Source organism: Nicotiana sylvestris, chromosome 2 (assembly GCF_000393655.2).
Source record: "Nicotiana sylvestris chromosome 2, ASM39365v2, whole genome shotgun sequence".
Lineage (NCBI taxonomy): Eukaryota > Viridiplantae > Streptophyta > Magnoliopsida > Solanales > Solanaceae > Nicotiana > Nicotiana sylvestris.
The window spans coordinates 210,166,307-210,192,557 of NC_091058.1; the positions used below are offsets into that span (position 1 = coordinate 210,166,307).

General features: G+C 36.9%; 1 protein-coding gene across 1 annotated transcript; it reads left to right on the plus strand.

Moving 5' to 3' along the window:
* Positions 1 to 6,513: 6,513 nt before the first annotated feature.
* Positions 6,514 to 26,164, plus strand: LOC104243538 (sterol 3-beta-glucosyltransferase UGT80A2-like). Its single transcript, XM_009798736.2, has 14 exons — positions 6,514 to 6,900; positions 9,624 to 9,811; positions 13,885 to 14,124; positions 15,407 to 15,518; positions 16,261 to 16,431; positions 17,755 to 17,818; positions 17,953 to 18,010; positions 18,164 to 18,341; positions 18,584 to 18,714; positions 20,375 to 20,477; positions 20,618 to 20,694; positions 24,802 to 24,849; positions 24,929 to 25,078; positions 25,658 to 26,164. The coding sequence occupies exons 1-14, from the start codon at positions 6,705 to 6,707 to the stop codon at positions 25,823 to 25,825; spliced, it is 1,884 nt and encodes a 627-aa protein (XP_009797038.1). The 5' UTR covers positions 6,514 to 6,704; the 3' UTR covers positions 25,826 to 26,164.
* The last annotated feature ends 87 nt before the right edge of the window (positions 26,165 to 26,251 follow it).

Sequence of the window (26,251 nt, forward strand, 5' to 3'; positions counted from 1 at the left end):
TATTGCAATGTGTCTTTCACATGAACCTCATTACCCAATCGTCATTGTTGTTTCTAATTACTCCTCCTATACCTCCTATTCTTTCTTTTGGTAGATTGCACCATCAGTGTTTAACTTGTAAGACCCCCTCCTTGGCGGCTACCATTTCACTATTATTACAGGACTTGGTTCTTTTCCTTGGCTTCCCACAGCCAAATACATGAACTCTACTGCTCTAATTATAGCATTTTTTTATTGGAGACGGATTCTCTCTTATTGTTGAAAAAATTGTTATTCCCGGTGAGCCAAATTTACCATAGACAGAAGGGAAGCAAATATCCCCATTGCAGGAGGTTTAAAACTTTGGTGTTTCACTATGCTAAGAGAAGAATTCCACTGATTTTGACCAATCAAAAGAGTAGTGATGCTAAAGGTGGTTTGGCTCTGTTGTGAGAGCTCATCCCAACATTGTTTAGCATTATCACTGTTGATGAGGATGAGCTATATAATTTTCTCCTCTTTATTGCAAAATAAGCACACGGGACTTAAATTTATCCCCCTGGAGTGAAGGTACTAGCTAGTAGAGAGCCTACCATAAGTCATAAGCCATAGAAAGTATATAATTTTATTGGGAAGCTTTTGTAACAATACTCAACTGAAGTTGTCCCCTGGGTTGTGCCACTGCTACTGATTTTGGCCTACAATTAAGGTATAGGCAGATTTGATTGAGAACAACCCATTTCCAGTTTGGTTCCAGACCACATTGTCCAATCTCCCAGAATTTGTCATAGATTATGGCAGAGTTAATGATGGTCACTACACTTTCAGGGAGGCTGAATTAAAGATTATTGATGTTCCATTGGCCATTAGAGTAGTAGGAGGATACTCTGACTCTCATCACCCCTATTCAGGGGTCCACTAATTATGGTTCTGGGGGGTTTTATGTTAGGGATCCATCTATCCCGATAGAGCTTAACTCTAATCCCTTTATGAACTATTCACCTAGTAGCTTTACTACACACAAATCACCCATTCCTAACACTCTACCAATTCCTAGAGGCTATATACCTAGTGGAGTTCCTACTACTGCAGTGTTTATGAAACAACACTCTAGCCCACAGTGCATTAGGGTTGTTATAAATTCTCCATGCAAGGCTTGCACGAGTGGCAGTATTCCTAAGCTCAGTTGTGTGCATACCCGGGCCTCCTTCCTCTCTAGGTTTAGTTATAGTTCTTCACCCCACTAGGTGCATTTTTCTCTTAACAATAGTGGTACCCCAGATGGAATTTCTCTGGATCCCATCAATTTGGTTGCACACCTGGGCCAGTAGTTTTATGTATTGCATGACATGGCTGGGTATGCACCCTAGTGAGGACTTAGCTAGAGTGGTTCTCTATGCCATGTTTAGGAAATGAGTTTTCCAGCCTGTTAGCTTTGCCTGCATACTATCAATGATGAACTGGAAGTCTCTATTGGTAGGCCTTTTGTGAAATATAGGGAAGCATATGTACTTACCAAATGATTTGATAGCTTTGATGGACATGCTCCTGGCCAGTCTATCTACTTTTCCCAGGTGACAGTTTGAGGAGAAGACAACTTTGGACATGAGGGTGTTGACCATTTGGCCAAATTTACAACTAAAATCATGAAGAGTTTCCATTATGGTGATACAGTTATTAGAATTTGCTCTAGCAAAGAGGGTGAGATCATCAACAAAGAAAATATATGAGATTTTGGGTCTCGTGTGACTAATTTTAATGGGAAAGCAGCTACCAGTCTGCACTTGGGATTCAATGCTTCTAGAGAGGCTCTCCATACACATGATGAAGATGTAGGGAGACATAGGGTCTCCCTATCTAATACCTCTACTAGGGTAGAAGAAATCATCCTGCCCCCATTAACCAAGACAGAAATAGAGCTAGAGGTTATGCAGGAGAGGATCAATTTGATAATGTTATCAGGGAAACCAAAGGACACCAATGTGTCCCTGATGAAAGATCACTCCAATCTATCAAAAGCTTTTTTTCAGATCAATTTTGAGGATCATGTTGGCATTTTTTCCTTTTATTTTATTAAAATGGTTAATGTATTCCTGCACAATAATGGCATTATCACTGGAGCTTCTGTCGGATAGGAAGCTAGCTTGGCTAGGACCTATAATAGAAGGAAGAACGTGCTTGATTTTGTTGACAATGATTTTGGTAATCAACTTGTACATTGTATTACAGAGGCCTATTGGACTGAAGTTCTTTAGGATTGTAGCCTTTGCACATTTAGGTATCAGGCATATGCAGGTTGTGCTGATAGTAAGCTTTATTTCAAGAGTATGAAAGACCTAGTTACAAAAGTTGATTACCTTACCCTATAGGACATTCCAGTATTTTTAGTAGAAAAATGGATGTAAGCCACCAAGGCCAGGAGCTTTGGTAGGTTTGAAGAAAAATATGGCATTCTTTATCTCACTATTCCTTAGGGGGGATTTTCAGATTATTCTGCTCCCTAGGAGAAAGAGTGTGTGTATGTTTTAGGGTGTGCTCTGCCAGCTTATGGGTGATGAATGATGGTCACTGGTGTAGAGGGATGAATAGAACTGGTATCTGGCATCATTAATTTCCTTTTGATCCTCGATCCAATTCTCTGTCTCACTCTGAAGGGCTAGGATCCTATTACCTCTTTCCCTATTGAAAGTGGAGATATAAAAGAATCTAGTATTTGCATCATCTTCCATAAGCCAATTAATCCTGGATTTGGTCTTCCAAAATTCCTCTTCGCTTCTCAGAATGGATGAGTATTCTTCTGAGAGTTGGGCCTCTAGGTTTTGGAGAAAGGAGCTAAAGAGGTAGGCTCTATATGTTTGGATGCCTCCTAGCCTAGCCAGAATGTGTATTTTTTTTATGGAAGATGTTGCCAAAAACTACTCTGTTCTAAGTAGTGACTTGAGATTGGAATTTGGAGGTTCCCTCTTGGAGGCCACAACTACCTTCATAAGTCTGTTGAACAATATTAGTGAGAGCGGGGTGGCTGCACCACATGGGCTCAAACCTAAAGAGTTTTCTTAAGGTATTGTTTGGGTTGTGCCAAAGGTTTACCAACATGGGATAATGATCAGAATGAGTTCTAGGGAGGTAACTAATTATACTAGAGGGGTATTTTTGGATCCAATTATCATTAGCAAGACATCTATCTTGTATATCTAGGATAAATTTACTTTATTTCGATAAGTCATGTTAGTCCAAGTATACTTGTTGCCTTTGAAACCCATATCAATTAATATATGATTAATACACTGCTAGAATAGGTTAGCTCTTGGAGAAGAGATGCAATTTCCCCATTTCTTATCTCTAGATCTCAAGACTTCATTGAAGTCCTCATCTACTAGCCAGCTCCTATTATAGTTCTAAGGTATAGCTCTAAGTTGCTGCCAAAGGTTTCTTCTATTTGCATAGGTATTACTAGCATAAATAGTAGTAAAAAGCCAAAAGTTAGAAGATGGTGTTACCTTGACCATAAGATTGATGCCCCGAGGGGTGGTAGAGACCTCATTAGTTTTCAGGATGTCATCCTTCTACATTATGACAGTGCCTCATGACAAACCCACAGCTGGGTTTTGGATTTGGCCTGAGAAGCCCATTTCCTAAATGAGGTGTTTGTGCTTAGTCATCCTAGTTTCCAGAAGGAAAAGGACAAGCATTGCAGGTTTATGTAGCTTGACCATCTCAGCACAGTGCCTTCTAAACTCTCCACTATTCCCCCTAATATTCCAGATGATAAAATTTATTAACAGTTTGGTATGAGTGGGTAACTTACTCTTCAGGCATTTGGCCTTCTCTTTCAATAGTGGACCTTCCTGGTTCTCCTGCACATGGTTGTCCTGATTGATTGCCTGGGCCATTGCTGAGCTTTGCTTTATAGCTGAGTCCCTTGAGCCTTTTGTTAAGGCTGGCCTTTGACTTACACCGCACATTACCATGCTCCTTGGGCATAATGCGATAAGAATTTCTCCCCCAGGCCCTCTGAACTCCATTAGTTCCTCCGGTTGCAGGAGCATTGCCTTTGTTTTGGGGACCCCCAACTTTACTATCAGTTCCCCCAGCTCTGTATTGGAAGCTTGTAGGTAATCATGGACTTTTTTTGACCCTGCCATATGTGTTGCCATTGATGGTGGGGTCATAGTCCATGCTGATGTCCATTGGGAGAAAGGTGGGCTGGGAATCTTCTCCCCTAGTAAGACTAGTGGGAAGAAGGGGATATGGCTTATCTGGTCCATGAGTACACCGAGTTGATTGGTCGACATTGTTTGTTGGCTCAGTGCTAGTTGGGCTTCTATCAGGGTTGCTAGCCATAATTGGTGCTCGAAGTTCATCATTGCATGGTTGAGGCATGCCGTGACAACTTTGGCCAAGTTGTGGAGGTTCTGGATGACCACTGTGATAGGAATTGACCCTATTGTGAAGGTTAGTTGAAAGGATATTCCCTGAATAACCATTTCCAGCCATGAGGTTGGGAAATGATCTGGTGGTAGAGGTGCAAACATCACAAGGAGAGGCAATGGTTCCCCTTCTTGGTTCGGCATTTAGGCATTGACATGCAGGTTATTTGGGTTGTTTACCATTTTTGGTGATAGGTCGGAAAGGTGGTTAGCTCTAGTAGACAAGCCATAAATACCTTTTAAGTCCTCCTTTTCTTCAGTTGGTTTTTGTGCACTAAAATCTGCCATCATTTGAGATATTTGGGAGGCGACGACGACTGTCAAGTCATCAGAGAGATGATGATTATGAGGGGGAGATGAGGGCGTAGAAGTTTGAATGAGAAACAACTCACTCAGAGAGGTTAATTCTCTCTCTCCTTTGTCGATATTGGTAGTATCCCTTGAGGATTTTGCCTCAGTCATGGACCCCACCAATTGACTTTTAATGGGGATGGTTGGTACCATTTTTGGAATACAATCGGGTATGTTATACTTACCCGTTGTAGGTGGGGTTATTTTCCCTTGGGAGGCATATTGGGCAGAGGGTGCGTGTGTGTTCAAAGGGCATGCGTGAATGTGAGTTGCTTATTAGTGGCCCATTTTAATGGTTATTGTGTCGGATTAGCCTTTGCTGACAAGTCCAATGTGTGCTAAACTAGGGTGGCCTATCAGAATTGTATTGGCCTCGTTGGGCTAGTCAAATTTGCAGCCATACGTTCCCCTTCCCCATAGTTCCCCATGACGGCAAACTTACCTGAATCCGGTGTGAAAGATCTGCTTTACGTTCAACTGCCCGTTGCTCCTATTTGCCTCTACTTTTGTGGTTCTGTTGCCTTTCCCATTCGCCTTGTCCTCCTTGGGAATTCCATCATTTTCTAGTCTTTGCCTTCCTGTGTAGGGACTCGCCGTTGACATTTTCGGTTTTTCCTCAATCCCTAATGATGCATGTAGTGGGCATTTCTTGGATATGTGACCGATTCCCTCACACCCCTTGCACAATATTCCCTCACCTTCATACTCGATTGGTTGTCTATGGTCTCTAATTACCACAGATATTTGCAATGGTACCTCAATAGGCATTTGGATGCAGATTTGTGCATATCTGCCTTTAAGGGTAGCAGATGTGCACGTATCTATCTTCAACAATTTACCTATCTTCATCCCCACATGTTCTAAGATTTCCTTGTCGTAGAACTTAGTAGGTAGTTGTGGTAGCCTAATCTATATAGTTGTTGCTTGGATTTTTGAGTTTGCCGAAACAAAATTTGGCTCCCAGTTCTGAACGGACAGGAAGTGACCCATAATGAACCATGGTCCTCCGTGTAATACTTTTATCATGTTCTCCTCCTTCACGAACCTGTCGATGAAAAAAATTCCATCCTAGGTCTATGAGGGTTAGCCGCTCTCTTGGGATCCAAAGTTGTTGTAATTTGTTCTTTAGGATGTGGTATGAGGTTTATTAACCAAATACTTTAATGATCACTCAGAACCTCCATAGATGGTAGATTTTTAACTTTTGGTCCTAACTTAGGATAATTGGGAAAGTAGAATAATTATACGGAGATGCCAGAGTCTCTCTCACAAAGTTTTTAAGATATGCATCTTAATTTCCCTCAACATGTATTCAACATGTATCCGTTACCAAAGATTACTTTATTTTTTTGGTTTTCTTAGACTCGCCTTGGGGTTTGCTCAGGGCGGGACACTATTAAGATGCCCTGAGGTTTAGTTCTAAGAGACTTACGCCTCAAGTGTCGAAACACATCTAACCCTTAGCGTTAGGAGCTCATCTAACGGTTACTAATGCAAATTATGCATCAAGTTCTCTAAATAAGTACAATATTTCGCCTCACGCCCCTATCTTTTAAAATATTACTTGTGACTCAACTTGAAAACTCTGGGTTAAATATTTTTTTTATCACTCTACAACTGTAAATAGCATACATTTATTATTATTTCAAATTATTTCAATCCATGACACGTTTTTCAGTCTGTTGAGCTTCGTTGTCCTCCAGCACAATTTCTTTGTCCTTTTTTCTTTTAATTTTTGTTGTTGCTAAATTCCAGCACAATCAATTTCAGACCCTTTCTCCACTCATCTGAACGTGGTACCCTTTCTCTCTCCTCTTCTTCTCATTCTCTCTCTCTAAAACCCTCTCATTTCAGCAAATTCATCACTTCCTCTATATACTCTCTGTGTTTCAACAGACTTATACAAAAATTCTACAGCTTTTGAGAAGTTTCGAGAATCTACCAATGGCGGAATCGTCGTCGAAATTTGATCGGCCGAGCTCTCCTTCTTCTTCGTCTTCTTCTAGTTCCGGCGAAGTTTCCGTCGCCGTTGAGAAGGACGTTAGTGATGAAAATGGCAGTAACACTGGTGGTGGTGAAGGTGCTGACGTGGACAATAGAGAGTCGGTTGGTGGTTCAGTTGGCATTACTGACTCTGCAGGTTTGTAATTTGTATCTATAACGCAATTCTGCTATTTCTCAGGGATTCTGTCAATAGTAGAATTAACATACATAATTGGAAATTTATACTACTCCCTTCATTTCTTTTTACTCATCCATTATACTACAAATTAAATCTCTTTTAATTATAGCGTATCAAGAGAAAATTAATTAATTTTTCCACTTGTACCCTTAATTATAACCTTAATAAAGGTAATTTAGTAAAATAAACACTTAATTAATACTTTAGTAGCCGAATCAGTATACAAACAAACAACTATATGAATGAAATCTTACTAACCAATTCTGCTATTCGCCAGGGATTCTGTCAATAGTAGAATTAATATAATTGGAAATAAGAGTAAAATCTACTTTACCCCTTTTGGATATTTTTTTTGGTGAGAGTTTCTTTTTTAAAATAAAGATTTTTTCTCTCTCTGTCCTTTCAAAGGTGAAGTATAATATTTTTCATCCAAACTAATACTTGAAGTTCGTCTTTCTTGCTGGTAAAATTTAAGATATTTTTCTATTATATTGAGGCCATTGTTAAAAAATTTACAATAAAGAAAAAAAATTTGCATACAAAATTCAAGAAATACATTAAATGCACATTCATCATGGATGATTTAGCATTTCATGAATTGAAAAAAATACACTGAAAGTCAATTCTCTGACATATATTAGATGAAAGAATTATTGCTATGAGTATTAATTTATTTATGTATTTTCATTGTATTTTAAAATTATTATACTAAAGCAATTATTAAACTTTACTTATTTTGAAAATATCTTTGTTGAACAAAAATTATAGTTGCTAATGTCATATTTGAAAATTTATTATGAAGGCGATTTTATATTACATCATATCTTAAATTATGTAGGAAGAATGCTAACGGGGAACTCCATAAACTATATAGATCCTAATTGTTTGTCGTATGTTGAGATTTTGACTATAATTAAAGAACTTGGTTATTCTAAAAATTATCTATTCAAAAAAGAAAAGATTTTTATTAAAAAAATTATTTCACCAGAAAGCTATTGCACAAGGGGGTTTCCTTTCCCATTCAAAATGTGAGGGGTATTGTTTCCCAACCTTTAAAGGTTAAAGGGGTAAAGTGGATTTGACTCGGAAATTAATACTACTTCCTCCGTTCCTTTTTATTCCTTCATTATACTAAGAATTTTTTTTTAACTTGTCCACATTAGCAAATCAGGAGAGAATTTATTATTTTTTCCACTCTTATTTCCTTAATTAATTACCATTAATTAGGGTAATTTAGTAAAATAAACACTTAATTAATACTTTCAGGAAGTGTGCAAAATGCATACTGCACGAGAAAAATGAATGAGGGGAGTAGTATATATTACGACTTGTCATTGTGGAAGCTATTTTGTTGCATTTTAGTAGCCGAATATGTAAACAGACAAACAACATACGAAATGCTTTCTCTTTCCTTTCCCGTTCTTATGTATGTGTTTGAGTAGACACGAAGTTTGAGAAACAAACAAATAATTTCTTTTGATACCTAAGCTAATAATATGCAAAGTACCGAAATTGCCCATAATACGAACACAACAATTTAATTAGAGATTGTAAGAGTTCCACATGCTCCTTTATCTTTCTATATCTAATAAAATGAAATCAGCTTTTATATCAAGCATGTTCCAATAGGTCATGTTAGTAATGGTAAAATGGGGATATTAAGATAAAGTAATTACTTCTCCTATCCCAATTTATGTGACACACTTTTCTTTTAAGCTTGTCCCCCCAAAAAAGTCACCTTCCTCAATTTAGAAATAATTTAACTTTAAAATTCTCATTTTCCCTTAATGAGATGATTTATAACCAAGCACCCAAGGGTATAGCCTAGTGGTCAATGAAGTGGTATGAGGTCTCAGGAGAGCCAAAAAAAGCTGCAAAAAAGTTATCATATTAAGTTCGCATCCATTTTCTCAGAATAATAAAGACTATAGTGATAATTACAAACACTGATTTAAATACTTGATTTGTCTTTGCAAAGATATCTCCTTCATATTACAAGGAGATGAAGCAAGGGGTAAAATGATGATATCAGACATTTTTTTTGTTTTGTTGATGATCGTGGTGTCCTGTCGGCTCTAATTTAGCTTTGTGTTTTAAAGCAAGCAAGCTGGACGCTAATTCAGATTTTTATCCTTATAGTCATGTATGAGCTTCCATATCGTTTTTATGCTTAGCTCTTTAACTTCTTTTTTTTTCCGGCTCAATTCAAAGGTGTGTGTTGCCTATATCTGTCGAAAGTTTTTTCTTTCTTCTCATGGACAAAATAGATGAACATTTATAGGAATAGGCTTTCTCTTGCCTATTGTTATTAAGGTCCAAGAGTCGATGTTTATCCTTCGATTTTTTACTTTTAAAAAAATGACATGCCTTTTTTTTTTTTTTTAAATTTGAAAAAAGAAACATGTCCTTGCCTGAAAAAAGATGATATTTCCCTCGTATAGGTCTGACCAATTATTGCTATACCAAATTCTAGTTCTATAGTAAAGAAATATAAAAACATGATTGTCGACAACTTTCAAGATAAAAGAGGAATGAACAGGGCTTATCTATCTAGCATTACAATTAGAAAATGACTGTTTATGAGTTGTGCAACTGGAAATGCAGTTGATTATTGTGGCTTCCGAAGCTTTTTGAAATGGACCATCTGAAGCTGACCGCAAGCCTGCAATTTAATATGCTAGGGACCCCTGCGATGGAACTTACAAGAGTAAATACGTTGCCTCCAGAGATTTTGACTTCTGAGAAGCCACAATCACCTTCACATCATCTTAAGTTGGAGAGATCAAAAACTGAGACACCAACACATAGTAGCGGATTTGCTCAAGCGGCAGCAAAAATATTTGATAATAAAATTTCTGAACAACAGAAGGTATAGTGCAAGATTATCTCATCATGTCACATCAAGTTTAATTTTTTTCTTCCATGATTAATATATCATGTCATAATTCATTTGCCCTCTTGTATTCATCCTTCTCTGCTATCCTTTCTGTTGAACGTAACCTGCATTCTTTTCCACTTACTTTTAGCCTTTTATTAAACGATATGATTGCCAAGACATGTCTGTAGTCCAGAATCTGGGATGTAGCTTTTTGCAAAACATTCAACTGTAGCATAGTGGTTTACTCCTGAAATGTTGGCAGGAAACATGTCAATCTCCATCCTATTCAGTTGCTTGCTACAGAGCTGGCATTACTTAACTGCAAAATGGGGGAATCATTTGTCAGGAGACAGACTTTACCCAATGACGAAGTTCAAAAATCTATCTTTCCTCCTAGAAAAACATGCCAATGCCATTTGAGTAGTGTGAGAAGAATTAGATATACTTTAAGAGATTCCATTATTTGAGTATACATACTTTACACTTTTGTCCAACCCCCGAAATACATTACTACAACAACAACAAATAAAAACTTAGTTTATTCACACAAGTGGGGTCTGGGGAGGGTAGTGTGTACATAAACCTTACTCCACCCCTACCTAGTGAAGGTAAAGAGGTTGTTTCCAATAGACCCTCGACTCAGAAAAGGTGAGAAGAAGAGGAGTAAGAAGAAGAAGAGAAAGAAGAAAATGAGGGGAATAGAAGGAAAAGGAAGAGAGAGGGGGGGGGGGGGAATAAGTAGTGCTAGATAATAGCAGTTGTGAATACGGTAGCTGAAGCGAACTATACCACATGCCGTAATATAGTTCTAAGAATATGAAGGAGCATGAGTGATACTAAAACTACCGGTAAGAAAAGGGAAAAGTTTCAACTACCTACTGATCTTCTACCCTAATCCCCGACCTCCACAACCTCCTATCAAAGGTCACGTCTTCAGTAAGCTGAAGTCGCGCCATATCCTTCCTAATCACCTCTTCCCAGTACTTTTTTGGCCTACCTCGACCTCTTCTCAAACCCGCCATGGCCAACCTCTCACACTCCTAACAAGAGCGTCAATGCTTCTCCTCTTTACGTGCCCGAACCATCTCAGCCTCGTATCTTGTCCTCTACGGAGGCCACTCCCAATTTGTCTTGAATGGCTTCATTCCTACTATTATCTCTCCTGGTACACCCGCTCATCCATCTCAACATCACCATTACTATTTCCTAAAATAGAAAAAATTATAGTATTCATAATCCAGATTAAAAAAATAAGATTAGTACATCAAAGAACACAACCAATCCCAAGTTAGCTGGTATTTCATTAGATATACAATAAAGCTGAATTTGAAATTTACATTGCTCCGTGATATGTGTCCATTGGACCCTTTGCCCGCTTAGTAAAGGGTTTGAACCATTGACACACATGTCAATTATGTATTTTTTTCTAGCCACTGGAATAAGATTGGTTAATAAGTGCAAAGGAAAGAAAAAAGAGGAGAAGTATCCCCAGAGTTTGGTTTACTTGGGGAGTTTAGAAAAATTAGTGTAACTTATGGAAAGGCAACCGGTGAACCAAGGGGCAGAGGCTTGGACGGAGAGACCTTCTTTACTTTCTCTTACTTAGCCTCTATTTTGTGCTATGGCCTATATCTAATTATCGATAAAGCTTTTCTCTTGACAAGAATGATCCAACTTAATCTTTGGAAGCGATAGCAAAAGAACTCTTGAGACAGCTTAAAGTGAGCCCCTACATCCTTTATTTTTTTATGACGGAGAAATCCGTTGGGCCAACGACAACCTTTGAAACTCGGGCATGATGGGCCCCCCTCTATCCTTATCCACTTAAATACAAGAGTTAGTTCGCTTGGCCCAAGTCTCGAACCTATTACCTAAGACGACAAGTCCCTCATCCTTAGCCAACTGAGCTAACCTTTTGGGGCTAAGCAACTACATCCCTATGGAATATAAGGCCAAAGTCACAGGAAAAAGCAGGAGTGTCGCAAATTCTCAGTCATATATATATATTTATATATATATATATATATATATCAAGTTATTTCTTCCCATCCATTTTAGCCTTAATGGACAGAGTTATCCGGTACCTGTGCTGGTAGGAGGTAGAAGGTGACCAATGGAATTAGTCGAGGTGCGCACAAGCTGGTTCGGACACAACCATTTTTAAAAAAAGAAAATATCACAGGCCAAAGGCTGGAAAAAGTTTAAAAGAGATAAGGAGACCTTGTGGTTGCCAATTTGGGTAGGTGATGACTTCAGAAATTTGGTTTAGAAGTGTGTATTTGCAAATGTGAAGATACAATTAAATAATGTTATTGTATTCCAGCAAACTGATTAATCATACTAATAATATGAAGCACTGACTATGAAAGGAAAGATGAGGTCTATAGAGTGAGGTCCAGTTCATGGAATGTGCTGCTACGGAAAAGAACTGCATTTTCTTTCAACTTACCGAAATATGTGAAGTGCAGAACTAGCATCTAATTGCTTGTGAGGCCCTTTATATAATTTACAAAATGAAAACTTGAGAAATAGTAGGCATGCATCGATGAGCAAATGATTGGCATTGATTTCTTAAGGCAAACTATCACAAAAACTTTATTGCAAACTGAGTTGATGATTTGCTTTGAGCGTGTTGTCGTAGGTAGAGCTTTTGCCTATATGAATTGAGAAAGAAGATCATATAAACTAATAAGTAGGAAGACTAGAGGGCCACTGAATTAAAGTAGTTATCCCTAAGATTCTGTAGCGTTAAAAGTGACACATATATACTGGCTAGCCACATATAAACTTCACTTGCATTCAGGTTTTGCTAAGCCTTATATACTGGCTAGCCATGATTCTCATTCGTGTGGATGGGGCTATTCTCCTAAATAGAACTTTAGGGGTGAGCTTCTGTCAATAATGTCAAAACAGATCACAAAATCAGTCTTGCCATACAAAGAACGTCTTACCCAATTGCAAAACAAGCAAGGCTCAATCTCCGCCCTTTGACTCATAGTTTGCATTGGGTTTCTTTCCTTTGACTCATAGTTTGCATTGGGTATTGATGCAGGGCTTTACCTTCTAGTTGTACTATACCAGCCATCTATTTCGTATTTCGTATTCTGTATTTCATATTTCATATCTCTTATATATTGTTGTTATTTTTATTACGCATTTTTATGGTACTAATATATCATCTCCTATTGCTTTTTTGAGCCGAGGGTCTCCTGGAAACAGCCTCTCTACCATTCGGGGTAGGGGTAAGGTCTGCGTACATATTACCCTCCCCAGACCCCACTTGTGGGATTATACTGGGTCGTCGTTGTTGTTGTTGTTGTTGTTTCCTTACTGTCTGCACTTGGCTCTTTGCAGGCTGTTATAAGTCAAATATGGAATGGAGGTCTTAGTGATGCCTACATTAATCTATATATAGTGGTGTGATTAGACTGGAAGCATGTTTTCTGAAGAGGTTACTAGAGGCCTAAAGAAAGGAAGAACAGTGAGTGAGTTTTACCGTAGAGAAATATGGGAATGGAGGTTTTAATGAAGCCTACATTAATAATTAGAGGCCTAAAGAGGGAAAGAAGAGTAGAACCGTACCCAATGTTCCTTGGCTGCAGGAGAACATTGGCTGCTTAAGCTCAGGACATATAGTTATAGCTTTCTTTTATGAATGAGTAGTTTGGATTCTCAAGTAAACACGCCATTTGCAAGTGATAATGTGAAGTGCATTACTTGATAAAGAATCTAGCAATTTTTTTTTTTTGCGAAGTAACTTTCCTAAATATCACGCTTTGGTCAACCAGGTCAAATAGTGTTCGTGAAAGCATGGCTGTTGCTTTCTTTTTGGTTGTGTGTATATGATAGTTTTTTCATTTATACATCTGACGATATCTTAAAGGTAATATGGAATGTCTTCATTATTATCTTATTTTTTTTAATTTATGGCAACATCATATAGTTTTGTTTGTCTAGATTCTGTCATTTGCTGTTTATTTTTACTGGATTTTATAATGTCCCTAAGGCTGGACATATATTCATTTACTGCATGAGATATGTGTTAACCACTTAAAGTGCTGCAGCTCAAATTGTTGAAGAGAATAGCGACTGTCAAAGATGATGGTACTGTAGAATTTGAAATTCCGGGTGATGTTGAACCCAGAGTGCTTGGAACTGGATCTGAAAGTGTGCATAGCGCAGTTGAGGATGAACCTCTTGATGCAACAGAACTTCAATATATTCCCCCTATACAGATTGTAATGCTTATTGTTGGAACACGTGGTGATGTGCAGCCTTTTATTGCAATTGGAAAGCGTCTGCAGGTACTTGGACATCATTTGGCAAACAGATTGTATATCTAAGAGTTAGGGATGTCACTAGATTGTAGATACATATGTATGTGCTCTTTGCATGTTAATTTGGCGAAACAGATTTCAGCTCTGCTAGGTGTGTATCTTTCTCTATGCACTGAATTCTACAATGGAAAGGGACATGCTACCTTTTCTCTTTCCGGTTTCCCACTTTTTTCCCTTTGGCTTCCATGCTAGCCCCCCCCCCCCCCCCACACACACACAGCAAATAAAAAAAGGTGCAAATCTAAGAAAATTGCAAAGTTTTTGTTCTTTTGGCTGCAGTGCTAGTTATCTCACATTTCTCAGTTTATAAAAGTCCAGCCTTCTGAGTGCTTGTTATTGACACTGAACATCCAAATACACTCTCACCCCATTCTAAATCCAAGAAAAGGTTATCTGAAGAGTTTCCCGAGGTTATCAAGGACCTGATTTTCATGGTTGGTAATTCTCAATTTTTGTTTAATTATTTTGCTTTCTGGGACGCTGTTTTTGTTGAAAATGGCTCTCTAAACTAGCCTGTAACTGCCTTTCCTTTCAAATACAGACCTAACTCCTTATTGCATGAGTTTGTACAGAAACTCGCCATGCCTCTAGTCCATTTCTCAATTAAATTAGGACATGGTCAAGCCTGGAGACGCCACTAAACAGGAATACATGTTAGTGGTTGCCCAATTTGAGGCCTAACCCTACCTCTTTCTCTTTGCTCATCTCCTTCACAAAATAGAATTTGAAATGATTCTTAAAGCCCAGACGCTATCCTTTGTTGTACCGCTTCAATTATGTATCATATAAGGTCTTCTGCATATTGACATTGCATCGTTTTTCTGCTGATAGAACATGTTGGCTCATAACTTCAGTTTGTAATTCTGGATCTAGCAGATTTTATTTAGTAATTGTAAATTGTTTCAGTTATAAGTTACAAGGGCTGCAACCATAGAAACTTGTAACTGCCGTTTGACTTTTTGAGCTGTCATTGGTTAGACAAAATTTTGTAAACTTTCTTTTATGGGAGAATCCTGTGTTTCTGAGATCTTAATCTAATTCAGTTTGACTTTTTAAATAGTTAATAGATTAGGAGAGTAATTGTTCCCTCACTGCTTCTTGCGTGACCCTAATTTGCTGTAGAAGTTGGACTTTATGTGGTACATTGTGAACTTCCGTCAAAAGAACTTTAATAATTTGTCATTCCTTGTCATAGTTGAAAAAGTATGCCATGGTCTATACTAGTTTGTTGACAGAACTGTCGATGCAGGATTTTGGCCATCGAGTGAGGTTGGCGACGCATGCAAATTTCAAAGAGTTTGTCTTGACTGCTGGATTGGAATTCTATCCCCTTGGGGGTGATCCAAAAATTTTGGCTGGATGTATGTTCCTAAATTTCCCGCTTGTTCTGAAACTGATTTGGCAGTCTATTGTGGTTCTCCTGTCTCGCTTGAACTTTGCGCAATTGCTGTTCATTTGTGATGGATGTTTACTACTTTTAAAATAATACATTGTGAGATCCAGTAGCCCATTCAACATACACTTATGTAACTCTGCTAAAGCTGGAACAAATGTTGGAGAACCAGCTTTTTCTTGGTTTACATGCTTGTCGAGAACCTTGATTTTAAACAGTCACATGGGAGACTTCAGGAATAAGCACAAAATAATAATAATAATAATAATAATAATAATAATAATAATAATTCAGTAATAAGCTTCTTGCACTGGTTAGATGCACTCAAGTTCTTATTTTCTCTAGTTGAAATAATTGTCTTGCATTGCATTACTTAGATGCACTTAAGCTTTTTCTTAAACCCACTACAACTATGCTCCGTGGGAATTGCACTTTATTTTCACTAAACTAAACAACTGCATCATATGCCATAGTTTGCCTTGTGTGCGAATTTTCTTTTCGTGAATTCTCTTGGGCATGAATTTGAGGATTAGTATTATATATGATGTGTATTTTCCTACGTCATTTGAAAGACAAAATTCATAGTTGCATCTGGCGTATCTGGTATATCTTGCAGTGTGTATCTGGTGGATGCATCCGGTCATACTTGCAAGTCATTAAATATGTAAGTCAACTAGACAATTACAATTTTCTTCCTCTTGCATATACAGACATGGTTAAAAACAAAGGATTTTTACCTTCCGGACCTTCAGAGATTCCTACTCAGAGAGCTCAGTTGAAGGATATTATATACTCTCTACTCTCACCCTGCAAAGAACCTGATAAGGATACAGGGGTTCCCTTCAAAGCAGACGCAATTATTGCTAACCCCCCAGCATACGGTAAGATTAGTAGTTTATGCATCTTCTATACTATTTTATTCATTTCCTTGTTTATGTATTGGCTTGCCCCTTCTTTCCTGTTTTCATTATAGTCAAACTCTCCTATTCCTATATGCTGATATTTTTATTGAGTGATATGCTTCAAGTTACTTTTAAAGGCTGAATTAGTAGTATTATAAATTGAAAAAAGAAGGATCTTACTCCAGCAGTTAGAATAAATATTTCAGGTACAATCCCAAAACATATACTAAGCTCCTTCTTTTATTGGCAAGGGCAAGTAAAGTGAGTAATGCTTGGACAGAGTAAATTATATTACCTTAGACATAGTAGGGAAAACTCTCCATGTGTGTCAAGCTTGAAGTGTGTCCTTTTCTTGCAGCACACGGGGAAAAATTCTATAATATTTCTCAAATTTTGCTTCTTCAGTTTAGTGGAGAACAATTCACATGTACTACATTTGGCAAGGGATCAAAGAGTCTGTAATCACCGAAAAGAAACTGTCTCAGAGAATTTATTGATTCTAACACTTATTAGCATATAATGAAAAAATTTATTGCTATCTTGGAGATTCTTTTCAAATTATCTTTTTTTTGGATAACCGTGGTGTTTTTTTTCGAATATTTATGTTGAATTAGTGCTCATGAAGTCGACATTTTAATGCATAAAAGTAGTAGTTACATGTTAATCCAACAATTGCGTTCAAGCATTAATGTTGATGACCCACGAGTGTATAGTCAATATGTATATTTCCATTTAAATTTGGAAGATGGGTCTTACATTTGTTATGCCATTATTTCAGATGTGTGAAAATATCTTCTCTATTAGGATTATCTTTTGTGGATGCAAGTAGTAGTTAAACTCTTGTTCATTGGGTTAGAAGTGCAGTTGTGGAGTGGATTGACCTGCAAACATTTTAGTTCTTGCTGTTATAAGGCATAGAATTTGATCGGATCGGTGGTTTTGTGTAGGTTACAGCTAATACAATTGAATCTTTAGTGGAGTTTGACATTTGAGGCAACGATATAACATGTTCCAACTCTCTATCTGGATGTACAAGATGTATTATGCATGCTTGGCTTTGTTTTATTGGTTCATAAAAGACCATTTCCACTTGTCGTAGATAATGCAGGTCCAAGTGAATCAAATATTCTATTGATGATTCACACAGTTTTCAAAAATTTGTTGTATGGCATGGCTTATGGACCTCCTTTCAACTCTGTTGGGGCCATGTCAAAGCTGTTGTGCTAGTCAAACATTTTGGATGTATACATATGCTAGTGTTATTAGAGTAGTATGTCCTACTAACATTGAATCCCATTTCAGGGCATACACATGTTGCAGAAGCATTGAAAATCCCAATTCATATATTTTTCACAATGCCATGGACGTAAGTCTGCTTGGGTAATGGAGGCTTAGGAAGCTACTTAGTTTTCCGTTCTATTCATTTCCATTTAGATATCTTGTTGACAAGTTAGATCTGGGCCTTAACTTATCATCAAATGTATTTTATCTTTTGCACAGGCCAACTAGTGAATTTCCTCATCCTTTGTCCCGTGTAAAGCAACCAGCTGGATATAGGGTAAGTTGGATTTCGGCATCTACCGTTCGTATCTTGTCTTTCCGTGTTTGTTTAATGTTGCAATGATGTACTGTACTTTTTTTCTATCTCCCTTCCCACAAAAAATAAAATGGTTGGTTTCTGTTCACATTTTTTCTTTTACGAACTGTGCAGCTATCATATCAGATTGTTGACTCCTTGATTTGGCTAGGAATACGCGACATGATAAATGATGTTAGGAAGAAAAAACTGAAACTTCGACCAGTCACATACTTAAGTGGTTCACAAGCCTCTGAGTCGAATATCCCACACGGATATATTTGGAGTCCTCACCTTGTTCCTAAACCAAAAGGTTCATCCTTCAAATTTCTTTTTACCTGATATAAGAACTCCTTTATCTTTCTCAGCTTTAACTTGTTTATCTGATATAGTGCAAACTTTGTATAAAATCCCTTTTATATTCCATTACTCCTATGAGAGCCTAATAGTTCGTAGTGCATCATGTTGTTAATCTTTTTCATATTCTGATCCTATGAGATTCCATTACTGTTTATTAAGTTGTCACTCTAGCTTTATACTGTCTGACTTTTGCAGATTGGGGACCTAAGATTGATGTGGTGGGATTTTGCTTCCTTGATCTTGCATCGGGTTATGAACCTCCAGAAGTACTTGTAAACTGGCTTAAAGCTGGTCCAAAGCCCATATACATTGGGTTTGGTAGTCTTGTGAGTTTCTTGGACGTTTACTTTCTTTATAATTTTTCTCTCTATCTATTCCCTTCTTCTCTCCCTTCGATCCAACAAAAAAAAAATACAGAATATCCCCCCCTCCCCAAACCCCTCCCCCACCCCCACCCCCATCCCCATCCCCCTGAACTTGGCATTTCGATAGCCTCGACCCCTTAACCAATCTCACCTGATGTGGATGAGACAAATGCGCTGCCACATGGATTTTTTTTTTCATGTGGCATTTTTTAAAAATAAAATATATTTTATTACTTTTTAAAATTTGTTAACGTTTTGGATCATCTTTTTCAAGCCAAATTTGTTAAGAAACTTGGCTGAAACTCCATTATTTAGGTTAATCTTTTTTACCTAAGAGTAATGGAGTTTCAGCCAATGTTGTAATAGATTTGACCTTAAAAAATTACGCAGTTGAAACAAATTGTTGTTGCATTTAAAGAAAGAAATAAAATAAAATACACCAATATAATTCAATTATATTGGATAGAACTTTTTTATTTGACCAAAAATAATTGAGCTCTAGCAAAATCTTTTTACAGATTTGGCCCCTAAAAATTTAAAAAATACACAGAATGTATAGTCATTGCATCCAAAGAAGAAATACACAATTGAAGCTCCACTATTTTGGATAAAAAAAAAATGGCTAAAAATACTGAGTTCCTATTTGGCCCAAAAAGAAGAAATACACAGTTGGAAAAAAATAGTCATTACATCTATAGAAGAATAAAAAGAAATGCACAGTTGGAACTCCATTATTTTGGCCAAAACCTCTTTTATTTGGCTAAAAACAATAGAGTTCCAGCCAAGCTTTTACATATTTGGCAAAAAGAAGAAATACACAGTTACAACAAGTAGTTACTGTATATAAAGAAGAAATAAAAAGAAATACAAAGTTGGGGTGAAAATATGCCATTGTATATGAAGAAGAAGCAAGATGAAATGCAAAACTGGAACAAATAAATCATTGTATATGCCTACGTGGCAATAACGGTTGGAAAATACTCCACTTAGAAGCTGATTTGTTGATTTTTCTTCATTTCCACACGCCTAAAATAGAGTGTATTCTAGCTATTTGCCATGTCAGCAGTCTAGGGGTCGAAGCTGTAAAACTGCCAAGTTCAGGGGGTAATCAGGACTAAAAATAGTTCAGTTGTGCACTGAATAAACGGTTGCCAAGTTTAGGGGGGTTCAGATGTATTATGCCAAAAGAAAAAGGAAAAGCAAGAAAGCAAAAATCTCTCCGTATGTAACCATCTGTCCCTTCTTTGGTTCTGCTGAGGAAGCTTTGAAAAAAGAGCTGTGATGATTTCTTGTTGTTGTACCTTTGCAGTTGGATTCCGGTGGTTAGTGGCTATCTATATATATTATGAAATGTGTTCGACAAACTATTATTCCTTTCAGACTCTTCTCTCCACATTAAGTGCATATTAAGAGACGCATAAAATGCAGGCTCACTAGGAAAGTATCTGCTATACAAACTAGGTTCTAGGCGTTTTAAAGTACAATTCAAATAATGCTAAATATCCTTCACGCTAAACTCTTGCTACAGATCAAATTATTGTTTAATACCCTGACTTCAGCTTTATTTTTTTTCTTGAAAATAGTATCTATCTTCTAATTTAACTTATTTCTCCTATCTCAGCCTGTTCAAGAGCCAGAGAAGATGACCGAAACAATTGTTAAAGCACTCGAAATCACTGGACAAAGGGGAATCATTAATAAAGGCTGGGGTGGCCTCGGAAACGGTAAGAAGTTTTCTTCTGCATTTACTTTATTCTGCTTTCGAGAATAACCCGTTATTTTTACTATAGTACTTGTGTATTTGTAGATTATCTCTTAGAGGGTATTCATTAGCTTATTTACCTGCTTTTCTTTGTGGCTCCAGTGGCAGAACCAAAAGATTTTGTGTATTTGCTCGATAACTGTCCCCATGATTGGCTTTTCTTGCAGTGTGCTGCAGTGGTGAGTCTCTACTAGCCTTGCTTTTTTGTTTCTTCATTCTTTAAGATATCCATTACATTTTATCTTTCTTCTTTAAGCTATACCATCTATCTATATTATATTTATATAAATATAAAGCTGGGCAATAGGCTAGCTTATGTGGTGCTCTCTTATGCCAGCTTTTCTATTTATCTTTTTTCTTAGAATTTTGCCCTTTTCTTTTTATGCAACTTTTGAAAAACGTGGCTCTATTAGAAAATTCAACAGTTACATCTTTTAGAAATGTTGCTACATTAACTATTACAGTGAATTTAATGTTAATTAATCCCAAGAATTGTTGTTACTTCTCAAACCTTTCATATTCCTTAACTTGAGGAGGAATCTTAAAATCTCCAGCAATCACCTGACTTTTGCATATATATATATATATATATATATATATATATATATATGTGTGTGTGTGTGTGTGTGTGTGTGTGTGTGTGTGTGGCACCAATAGAGATATGCAATAATCCATGCAAGATGTGAAGTAATCAAATCAAATATTCTATACTTATACAGTCGAAAACATAGCTGCGGCCGATTGCTTTCATATATATATATATATATATGTGTGTGTGTGTGCGTGTGGCACCAATAGAGATATGCAACAATCCATGCAAGATGTGAAGTAATCAAATCAAATATTCTATACTTATACAGTCGAAAACATAGCTGCGGCCGATTGCTTTCATATATATATATATATATATATATATGTGTGTGTGTGTGTGTGTGTGTGGCACCAATAGAGATATGCAACAATCCATGCAAGATGTGAAGTAATCAAATCAAATATTCTATACTTATACAGTCGAAAACATAGCTGCGGCCGATGGCTTTTCTGACCATGTTTCTTCCCTCACCCGCTAGCCCTCTTCTGTTCAAGGTACTTTCTCCGGGTTAGAGTTTGGTTTCAACGGATCCTCCCTAAATGGAGAAACAAGATAACTTTGTTTGCCCCAGAAGAAAGAGAAAATTTATCGAAAAGGTAGGTAACTGAAAGAAAAAAAAATTGGGCATTTTTTCTTATACTCTTTCGGGTCCTATCCTAGATTTCCATATTGGCTTTGTTGTAGTTGTTGCAGCAAAATCTGAACTAACCAATGAAATTTTTACTTTTTAGTCGGTTTGTTCTGCCCTTCCTGGTGCTATCTGTGATAAATTTAAAGGAGGAGTTTTAGGAGTACTAGAATGGTAAGAACAATAATTAAAAGAAAAAGGTAGAATTATTAGATTTTGCATAATATTTTGTAGCATAGAGAAGATTTTACTGATTTTAGATAGAAATTAGGATGAAGAATGAAGAGAAATATAAAAAGGGAAAAAAATAAGAGAAATAAGAAAAAATATAAATAAAATGGCTGGAGATGGCAACTATGCAGAAGTTATAGGGAAGGTGAGTAATGACCGGTGATCTGGAAGAGAAAGAAGAAAATGAAAATGCATAGAAGGAATTAAGGAAAAACAAAAATAAAGGAAGAGAATACGGGATTCTATCATTCACGGGTGGCCCGTGGCCCTTATTAGTATTGATGTGCATTCCATCAATTTATTATTTCTTTCCTATGTTTGAGCCTTCCGTTTTTTCTTTTTATTCTTTTATTCTAAATTATTAATTTTTTTTTTTGAAAAGACGAAAGTTGCCAAAAAGGAAGGTTGAGACGCCCGCGTGCGTACACTACATCCTAAAACTCCAACTGTAGAATACGGGTGACGTTAACTTCGTGTGCAATCAATTGCAAATTTCCTAGGAGATACTAAGAAAAGTTTTCCCAACCTTTTTCTTAAATTTTATTTTAAAAATGCAGTGAATAGTAGTCTCTTTATAAAAGTTCTAGAGATGTTGCCTTTCTTAAAAATTGAAGATGTTGCCTTTCTTCTTTAGTTGTCTCAAAGAAAGTCAATTACTTGAAAGGAAAAAACCCACCTCTGAGTATATCATTGAATATTTTGTAACAGAGAAATAAATAATATGTGGTTATAAGTTGTAACTCTATTATTTACTGTTTGTGACTATGAGACGATTACAATATTCACTGTGTTGGCAATAGCCAAGTGAAAATGAGGCTTGACGCAAATAAAATTGGACTCACTTTTATACCATCTAGAAGTTTGATTTAGTAAAAATAGGATATGTCTATTACACTAAAATGTTGATTATTGAGAAAAAAAAAAAGGACGGTAATGATATTTTTTGACAAGTTCTATAGGAGTAAGCTTAATGCCTATGTAAAGGAACTCAAGCCTGGCCCCAAAGCAGAAGTGTTTGTTACATAATGTCATTTACATTGCAACAAGAAGTAAGTTGCTCAGTAGGACTAGGATAGTTCTCTTTGACTATTGTATGTTATAACTCATGAACAATATTTACCTTTAAATATAGTCACTAATAAATATATTATTATTATAAGGCAGAATAGCCTAGTAGACACTTGTAATTGTCCCACTTGGTCATGCCGGTCCCAGTACTCTATAGTTTGCCAATTAAACACTGATACTTGTTCAAATTCTATATATTAAGCCCTTTTCTAAAGAGGTCAATGGTGCGTGCAACACAATCGTCTCCACATAAGAAATAATATGTTAAAAATTAAATAAAAAACCCCCAAACCCTATTTCCCTCATTTTACACGGATTGTTTCTCTTTCATTGTCTATTTCTCCTTCTACGCTTCATCTTCGTTTCTCCTTCTATGCTCCATCTCTCCTTCATCTTCATGCGTTTTTACTAAGCTTTGTAGGATTTTCAATGTAAATGTTTATAAGATGAAGATGATGAGATACATGATTGGTAGCAGCCATGGCTCATTAGTACCTTTGCCCCGAAACCACTACGCTATTAGGAGCTAATGACTGGCAGACTGAAACTGGACCAAGTTTTGGCAGAGTCAATAAATGACAAGCTTGTATTTCTTTTTCTTTTTTTTCCATCTTTATCTGTGTTCTCGTAGAATATTATAGTATGCGCAAATCCTAATATTATCATTGTTCATTAGGTTATGACTTGGTAATGGTAGGAATCCAAATTAGTCTTCTGATTTTTTAATTTTTTTGTAAGTATGTTGGGTTCCATTCTGGATTGTGGTCACCAAGTTATATCATAATATTATGGTATTTTTGGGGAAGATAGAGGAATCTTGCATGCCTTTCCAGATAAAAAATTAGGGGTTTTTGTTTGTTTCTTATGGAGTCCCTTAAAGGTGTACTTTTATCTGGGGAGATTCCAAACAAGGACGAAAAAGTTGGAAAAAATTAAGGGAAAGAAGAGGTGATTTTGCTAATGCCGAAAGAGAGCTCCAGGTAGGTTCAACAATGGAGAATGAATCGAGAATCAAGAAGAAGACCAATAAACAAGGGGAAATATTATTGTTAGGGCTTTCTAATAGGTCCCACGCCCCTAAAAGGCGTGTGAGTCACGCACTGAAGCCAAGTCAGCCATGTAGTCTTAGTCAACGGTCAAAAGGGCTTAATATATAGAATTTGAACAAGTATAAGTGTTCAATTGGCAAACTATAGAGTACCGGGACCGGCATGACCAAGTGGGACAAGTACAAGTGTCTACTAGGCTATTCTGCCTTATTATAATTAATAAGTATTATTTATGTACAACATTTAACACCATTCAAAGGCTTACGTTACTTTGATTTTTAAAACTACTAAAAGTTATGTGATGATTTTTATTTGGATTTAATTTTTTATTGTACTGCTATCTCTTTCTGTTTTAAAACATCACTTTCTAATATATTGATATATGTCCGCGCGAAGAGCGGACAATTTAACTAGTAATAAGATAAAGGTAGCTTAAGGAAACATTGGAAGAGAAGTTATTGATTGGCGGGCGGCAGAATGCAAGCTGGAGACTGACAACTGATTTGAATCAGGACTTTAGGGAGCTCTACTTTTAGAAAACCTTTAATTATTTTGTCCTGGAACGAAAGGGAACGAATTGAGTAGAGTGAATATATGTGATTCATTAGCCAACCCAAACTAGTTTGGGATTGAGCGCTAGCTGATTGATTGACTAAATTACTCCAAGCTTGGTATTCGTATAATAAGCAATATGAACAAATCTTATAATTCCTTTCAGGTGCACCACGGGGGTGCTGGAACAACTGCTGCTGGTCTTAAAGCCGCGGTAGCTTTTCTAACTTCCTTATTTCCCCGCTACTATCTATTCGGGCTACGTATAACGTATCATCTTTATTGGATTGCAGTGTCCAACAACTGTTGTCCCTTTTTTTGGTGACCAGCCATTTTGGGGGGAAAGGGTGCATGCCAGAGGTGTAGGGCCTCCACCCATACCGGTCGATGAATTTTCACTTGATAAGCTGGTTGATGCAATCAAATTCATGCTTGATCCGAAGGTAATTTTACTAAAAGGTTCAACACATATTCTTTACTGTAATTTGATAAAGTTATGTCTGCGCACACTCTACCCTTTCCAGACCTCACTTGTGGGGTGGTTGTTGTTGTTGATAAAGTTGTGCTAAGTATTCTCCGGATAGCAAGACACTTCAAACTTTTGTTTGTGGTTACCAATTCAGAGAGATATCACGTGTTCTCTCGGTTGAACTACTACTACTACTACTATTATTATTATTATTATTATTATTATTATTATTATTATTATTATTATTATTAATTGCTCTCCAGTTCAGCTTGTATGCACCTCGACTATTCCACTGGGTACCTGCCACCTTCCACCAGCACCGGTACCGAGTAACCCTACCCACTTAGATTTGGATAAATGGAAAAAAATCACTTACCATTTTTGTCTCTGTTGAGATTTCAACCATAGTCTTCCATGGTTTTCCTCCACATAAATGATGATAGGCCACACCTTTGGGGTGCAACAATATCCTCTTATTTCGTTTGTGAAATATTTCGGATATTTAAGGCATGTTTGAAATGTTTTTTATATGAACTGGTGAGATGGTGCACAGGTGAAGGAGCAAGCGATTGAACTGGCCAAAGCTATGGAGAACGAAGACGGAGTCACCGGGGCAGTAAAAGCCTTCTTTAAGCATCTACCGCGCAAAAAACTTGAGCCTGAGCAATTGCCTAAACGATCAAGTGTTTTTTCAATAAAAAGTTGCTTTGGTTTTTCCTAAATCTGAGTGGTAAAGATGTGCTCCAGTTTTTGTGCATTCTTCACTAGTAAATTATTGTATTCCATTCTTGTGTAATTATGTACTCCTATTATTTATACATATTGCCACTGGTGCTCTTCTGACAGAAGGACATTACAACCTGTTCCATGCCGGTTCCAACTGGTTTGGGATTTGCCGGTTCCAACTGGTTTGGGGTTGAGGCGTAATTGTTGTAATCATTACTTTGTTCTATGAATTTATGTGCACTTCGATTTCCCCAAATGATACCAATTGTAACATTTCATCAAAGAAGAATCTGGTTGTAACGACAGTTCCAAATTAACCTTGAATTCGCCCTCATTCATGTTTTTGTTGTCCTTGTACTACAAGATCTATTCCTCCTTTCATTCTTAACAAGTGAAGTGTAGAAATTTTGTTTTTATTACT

What these genes read in the sequence shown, in the direction of transcription:
- LOC104243538 (XM_009798736.2), top strand. Translation starts at nt 6,705, where the DNA reads ATGGCGGAATCGTCGTCGAAATTTGATCGGCCGAGCTCTCCTTCTTCT. An exon ending in TCCAAAAATTTTGGCTGGAT is followed by an intron (nt 15,519 to 16,260) that starts GTATGTTCCTAA and finishes TTGCATATACAG; the next exon opens with ACATGGTTAAAAACAAAGGA. An exon ending in CCTTGTTCCTAAACCAAAAG is followed by an intron (nt 18,342 to 18,583) that starts GTTCATCCTTCA and finishes TGACTTTTGCAG; the next exon opens with ATTGGGGACCTAAGATTGAT.